We start from the raw sequence: 6,941 nt of genomic DNA on the forward strand, positions 1-6,941 counted from the left end.
GGGGCGCGGGGAGGATTTCGAGGCGCAGGTGGGACTGGGGGGGTGCAGAAGGGGACTGGGGGGGTGCAGGGAGGGGGTCTGGGGGGGTATTTGGGGGGGGGGGGGGGGGGGTCCGTTCCCACCTGCCGCCTCCGCTCCGGCCGTGGCCCCGCCCGCAGGAAGAGGGGGAGGGGCGCGACGCCCGGTTCCTCCCCGGAGGCGGAACCGGGACGTGTCCGGGGGGGGGGGGACGGGACACACACACCGAACTGGGGACGGCTGGGTTGTGTCCCCCCCCCCTCCCCCTCCCCGGACCCCCTCCACACACTCCGTGTGTGTCCCCCCCCCCCCCCCCCCGCCAGCTCCGTGCCTCAGTTTCCCCTCGCACCCACCTCTCGGCCAGCGGCGGGGGGGGCGGTTGGGGGGCCGGGGCAGCCCGGGGGGGGGCCGGTGGTGGTAGTGGGATGGGGGGGACCGTCAGCGGGAGGGGGAGGGGGGGGCACAGCCAGGCGCTGCAGCCGCTGGAGCGCCCGTTCGGCCGAGAGCCGCGCCTCGGGGTCGGGGTCCCAACAATCCTCCAGAAGCTCCGGCAGAGCCCCCCCGGCCTGAGGGACCCCCCCCCAAAAAAAAAAAAAAAAAGATACACACACACACACACACACACACACACGCACCGGCCTCAGCAGGGGGCCCCCGGGTGGGGGAACCCCAAAGAATGAGGGACTCCCCCCCCCCCCCCCCCCAAACAGAAGCACATGTGCCCCCTTCCTCCGGGCAGAGACCCCCAAGATGGGACCCCCCCCCAAGCAGGGACACCACCCCCCCTCCGGGCAGGGGGACCCCCAAGTAAGGACCCCCCAGGGCAGGGACCCCCAAGATGGGACCCCCCCCAAGCAGGGACACAGCCCCCCCCCCCCCCCCAAAGCAGAGACCCTCCCCCAGGCATGGGCACCCCTGGGTCCCCCCCCAAACCCCCCCGGGTGCCTCCAAACACCTCTGGGACCCCCCCAACCCCCCTGGGTGCCCCCCAAACACCTCTGGATCCCCCCCAAACACCTCTGGGTGCCCCCAAACACCTCTGGGTGCCCCCCAACCCCCTCTGGGACCCCCCCAACCCCCCCTGGGTGCCCCCAAACCCCCCTAGGTCCCCCCCAAACACCTCTGGGTGCCCCCCAAACCCCCCAGGTGCCCAGGCAGGGACCCCTCCCCAGGGGATGGGCACCCCAGAGCACCCCTGGGACCCCCCCAAACACCTCTGGGTCCTCCCCAACCCCCCTGGGTATCCCCAAAACACCTCTGGGTCCCTCCCAAACACCTCTGGGTGCCCCCAAATACCCCTGGGTGCCCCCCAACCCCCCTGGGTGCCCCCCAAACACCTCTGGGTGTCCCCCAAACCACCCAGGTGCCCAGGCAGGGACCCCCCCAGGGGATGGGCACCCCAGAGCACCCCTGGGACCCCCCCAAACACCTCTGGGTGCCCCCCAACCCCCCTGGGTGTCCCCAAAACACCTCTGGATCCCCCCCAAACACCTCTGGGTGCCCCCAAACACCTCTGGGTGCCCCCCAAACCCCCCTCCAGTGGGTGCCGGTGGGGGGGGGGGTGGGGGGGCTGACCTGGGGGGCCCGGTGCCATGCGGGGGGGATGAGGGGCCGTCGCCTCTCGTCCACGGCGAGACGGCGGAGCTGAGCCCCCGTGGGGCTGTCCCCCAGCTCGGCCTCGTACGCCAGCCGAAAGGCGGGCACGGGCGCTCCTGTGGGGCAGAGCAGGGGGTCAGCCCGTGTAAGGGGAGGTGGGGGGGTCCCAAGGGAGCTGGGGGGGCACCCAGGGGTGCTGACCGGGGCTGAGGGCCTGGCAGCGCGAGAGGATCTCCCAGAGGAGCAGCGCCAACGCGTAGACGTCCGCCTGCCGCAGCGCCCGGCCCCACGCCCGCAGGTCCAGGCTCTCGTCCAGGATCTCCGGCGCCAGGTACCGCTGGGTGCCCGCCTGCGCCCGCCCGCACCGCTGCCACCGCCGCCACCACCACCGCACCGCGCGCCGGGAGAGGATGGCGCCGAGGCCATCCCCATCCCGTCTACATCCCTGTCTCCATCCCATCCCATCCCATCCCATCCCATCCCCATCCCAGTCCCCATCATCGTCCCCATCATCATCCCATCCCATCCCATCCCATCCCATCCCATCCCCATCCCAGTCCCCATCATCGTCCCCATCCCCATCCCCATCCCATCCCATCCCATCCCATGCCCATCCCTGTCCCCATCCCCATCCCCGTCCCCGTCCCCGTCCCCGTCCCCGTCCCCATCCTCATCCCCGTCCCCATCCTCATCCCCGTCCCCATCCTCATCCCCATCCCATCCCCATCCCCGTCCCCATCCCTGTCCCCATCCTCATCCTCATCCTCATCCCCATCCCCATCCTCATCCCCATCCCATCCCCATCCCATCCCCGTCCCCCTCCCCGTCCCCGTCCCCGTCCCCGTCCCCATCCCCATCCCATCCCATCCCATCCCTATCCCTGTCCTTGTCCCCATCCCTGTATCTTTCCGTGCTCCTGTCCCCATCCCATCCCATCCCATCCCCATCCCATCCCCATCCCCATCCCCATCCCCATCCCCATCCCATCCCCATCCCCATCCCCATCCCCATCCCAGTCCCCATCATCGTCCCCATCATCATCCCCATCCCCATCCCCATCCCATCCCTATCCCTGTCCTTGTCCCCATCCCTGTATCTTTCCGTGCTCTTGCCCCCATCCCATCCCATCCCCATCCCATCCCCATCCCATCCCCATCCCCACCCCTCTCCCATCCCCGTCACCTTGCGGATGGGCACGGCGTGCCGGGCGCCGGTGCCCGCTTGGGCGCGCGGTGGCAGCGCCAGCGCCAACCCGAAGTCCCCGATGGCGCACGTCCCGTCCTCCCGCACCAACACGTTCTGGCTGCTCAGGTCCCGGTGCACCACGCTGGGCTTGTACAGCCCTTGGGAAGGGGGGGGGGGGGGAATGGGACAGGGGGGACGGGAGGGGGTGGCAGCACGGTGACACCCCTGCTGAGACCGGGCGAGCTCGGTGCAGCAGTGGCGGCACTCACCGTCGCGCCAGAGCTCCTGGTGCAGGAAGGCCAACCCGCGGGCGAGGGAGAGGGCCAGGCGCACGCTGCCGGCCCACGTCCCCACGTGCTGCCCCAAAAAGTGCCGCAGGGATCCCTGAGGACACGGGGACACGCGTGACGACACGCGTGACGACACGGGGGTGCCCCCCCCCGCCCCCCCCGGGCACGCAGCCCAATACCACCCTGAGTACCCCACGCAGCCCACATGCACCCTGAGCGCCCCATGTGCACACCCATGTGCACATCCCCGTGCCCCACACGCCCTGAGCCCCTCGTGCACACCCATGTGCGCCCATGTGCACCCTGAGCCCCCCGTGCACACCCATGTGCACCCACCCATGAGCACTCCACACACCCCATGTGCACCCCGTGCACACCCATGACCACCCTGAGCACCCCACGCACCCCATGTGCACACCCATGTGCACTCTGTGCACACCCATGACCACCCATGTGCACCCACGCACCCCATGTGCACCCACACACACTCACGCACACCCAGGCACACCCATGTGCACCCCATGCACACCCGTGACCACCTCGAGCACCCCACTCACCCCATGTGCACCCCACACACACCCATGTGCACCCATGACCACGCATGTGCACGCACGCACCCCATGGGCACCCCATGTGCATGCCCATGTGCACATCCATGTGCTCCCCACACACACACATGTGCACCCCATGCACACCCATGACCACCCATGTGCACCCACGTGCCCCACACACACCCATGTGCACTCCACGCACACCCATGACCACCCATGTGCACCCATGCACCCCATGGGCACCCCATGTGCACACCCATGTGCACCCCATGCGCACCCATGACCACCCATGTGCACCAACGCACACCCATGTGCACCCCACGCACACCACACACACCCATGTGCACCCCATGCACACCCGTGTGCACCCCACACACACCCATGACCACCCACGTGCACCCATGCACCCCATGGGCACCCCATGTGCACCCCACGCACACCCATGTGCACCCCATGCACACCCATGACCACCCATGACCACCCATGTGCAACCACGTGCCCCACACACACCCATGTGCACCCCACACACACCCATGACCACCCATGTGCACCCACGCACACCCATGTGCACCCATGCGCACCCATGACCACCTTGAGCACCCCACACATCCCATGTGCACCCCATGTGCACACCCATGTGCACCCCACACACACCCATGTGCACCCACGCGCACCCATGACCACCTCGAGCACCCCACGCACCCCATGGGCACCCCATGTGCACCCCACGCACACCCATGTGCACCCATGTGCACCAATGTGCACCAATGCACACCCATGCGCACACCCATGTGCACCCCCACGCGCACCCATGACCACCCCCGCCCCCCCGGCCCCCCGCTGCCGCTCACGGCGGGGTAGAGCTGGAGCACGAGGAGCCCCCCGCGGGCGCGGGGCCCCGTCCCCCGCGTGTGCAGCAGTCGCGCCACGTTCTCGTGCTCCATCAGCGGCAGCGCGTGGACGGCCCTCTCCGCCGCGAAGCGTCCGGCCGCTCCGGCCGCGAAGGCTTTGATGGCCACCGGCCGCTGCTGCAGCGTGCCACGCCACACCGCCGAGAACCGGCCCGCCTGCAGCACCTGAGGGCCCCCGCAGCACCCATGGGTGCCCGTCGCGACGGCCCCGCGTCGGACCCCGTGGGGTCACGGTGCTCCATCCGGGCTCGGGGGGGGTTCCGGCAGCACCGGGCACCCATGGGTGGCAGCAGCCCCGGGAACCGCAAGGGCGTACCTTCAGTGGTCGGGCACCCATGGGTGCCCCCAGACACCCCCAAACCCAGGGACCCCCATGCCCAGGCACCCATGGGTGCCCCCACACACCCCCCAAACTCAGGGACCCCCATGCCCAGGCACCCATGGGTGCCCCCAGCCCCAGACACCCCAACACCCAGGGACCCCCAGTCCCAGGCACCCATGGGTGCCCCCACACACCCCCCAAACCCAGGGAACCCCATGCCCAGGCACCCATGGGTGCCCCCAAGCCTGAGCACCCCAAACCCGGGGACTCCCAGCCCCAGACACCCCCAAACCCAGGGATCCCCATGCCCAGGCACCCATGGGTGCCCCCAGCCCCAGACACCCCCAAATCAGGCACCCCCATGCCCAGGCACCCATGGGTGCCCCCATTCCTGAGCACCCCAAACCCAGGGACCCCCAGTCCCAGGCACCCATGGGTGCCCCCACACACCCCCAAACCCAGGGACCCCCATGCCCAGGCACCCATGGGTGCCCCCAGCCCCAGACACCCCCAAACCCAGGGATCCCCATGCCCAGGCACCCATGGGTGCCCCCAGCCCCAGACACCCCCAAATCAGGCACCCCCATGCCCAGGCACCCATGGGTGCCCCCATTCCTGAGCACCCCAAACCCAGGGACCCCCAGTCCCAGGCACCCATGGGTGCCCCCACACACCCCCAAACCCAGGGACCCCCATGCCCAGGCACCCATGGGTGCCCCCAGCCCCAGACACCCCCAAACCCAGGGATCCCCATGCCCAGGCACCCATGGGTGCCCCCAGCCCCAGACACCCCCAAATCAGGCACCCCCATGCCCAGGCACCCATGGGTGCCCCCATTCCTGAGCACCCCAAACCCAGGGACCCCCAGTCCCAGGCACCCATGGGTGCCCCCACACACCCCCAAACCCAGGGACCCCCATGCCCAGGCACCCATGGGTGCCCCCAGCCCCAGACACCCCCAAACCCAGGGATCCCCATGCCCAGGCACCCATGGGTGCCCCCAGCCCCAGACACCCCCAAATCAGGCACCCCCATGCCCAGGCACCCATGGGTGCCCCCATTCCTGAGCACCCCAAACCCAGGGACCCCCAGTCCCAGGCACCCATGGGTGCCCCCACACACCCCCAAACCCAGGGACCCCCATGCCCAGGCACCCATGGGTGCCCCCAGCCCCAGACACCCCCAAACCCAGGGACCCCCATGCCCAGGCACCCATGAGTGCCCCCAGTATCCCCAGTATCCCCAGTCCCAGTCACCCATGAACACCCTCAGCCCCGTGTTTCATTGTGCCCCCCCCAAACTGCTGCCCCCCACCCCGTGGGTGCCCCCCCGTGGGTCCCTCCCCAGCATCGCCCCCTTAAGTGCCCCCTAACTGGGTGCCCCCCCCCATCAGTGTCCCCAAGCTGAGTGTGTCCCCCCCCCCCCGGGGTGCCCCCCCCCCCCATGGGTGCCCCCCACCCACCTGCAGGAAGCGCAGCGCGGGCAGCTCCGGACTGGGGGGCTCTGGGGGGGGCCCGACCCCCCGACCCCCCCACGGTGGCCGCCTCGCGTGGGTCCTCGCCCGTCGCAGCACTGGGGGGGGGGGGGACGGGGACACGACGACACTGAGGACACCCCCACATGGGGACACCCCCACCCAGGGGGGGGGACACCACACTGAGGACACCCCCACATGGGGACACCCCCACCCGGGGGGGGGGACACCACACTGAGGACACCCCCACATGGGGACACCCCCACCCGGGGGGGGGGGGAACGGACAGACACACAGCGACACAGGACGTGGGGACACCACTCCCCCCGGGGACATGGGGGATGTGGCACCCGGGGGACTTCCTGGGGACACCCCCCACACACACACCCCCCCTCGGGGTCCCCGAGACCCCCCCCACCCCCCCCCACCCCCCCGGGGACAGAGGGACGTGGCACTTGGGGACACCCCAGGAGAGCCACACCTTGGGGACACCGGGGATGTGGCATTTGGGGACAGGCGCCCGGGGCCACCCAGGGGCCACAGGGTAGGGGGTGGCACATGCCCGGGGGGGTCCCCGTGTCACCCCCCCCCACC

The 6,941-nt window shown here is 70.5% G+C and overlaps 1 protein-coding gene across 1 annotated transcript; it reads right to left on the reverse strand.

Annotated features, from left to right (window-relative positions):
- Positions 1–344: 344 nt before the first annotated feature.
- AMHR2 (anti-Mullerian hormone receptor type 2) lies at positions 345–6,445 on the reverse strand (the record flags this gene model as incomplete). The annotated part of the gene is made up of 7 exons (XM_082501513.1): positions 345–584; positions 1,594–1,730; positions 1,816–1,963; positions 2,797–2,957; positions 3,069–3,183; positions 4,492–4,716; positions 6,336–6,445. Coding segments are annotated over 7 exons (1,130 nt in total), but the record flags the coding sequence as incomplete, so codon positions are not given.
- Positions 6,446–6,941: the final 496 nt, after the last annotated feature.

The sequence above is a fragment of the Vanellus vanellus genome (assembly GCF_965231255.1).
Source record: "Vanellus vanellus genome assembly, contig: HAP1_SCAFFOLD_2465, whole genome shotgun sequence".
NCBI classification, from domain to species: domain Eukaryota; kingdom Metazoa; phylum Chordata; class Aves; order Charadriiformes; family Charadriidae; genus Vanellus; species Vanellus vanellus.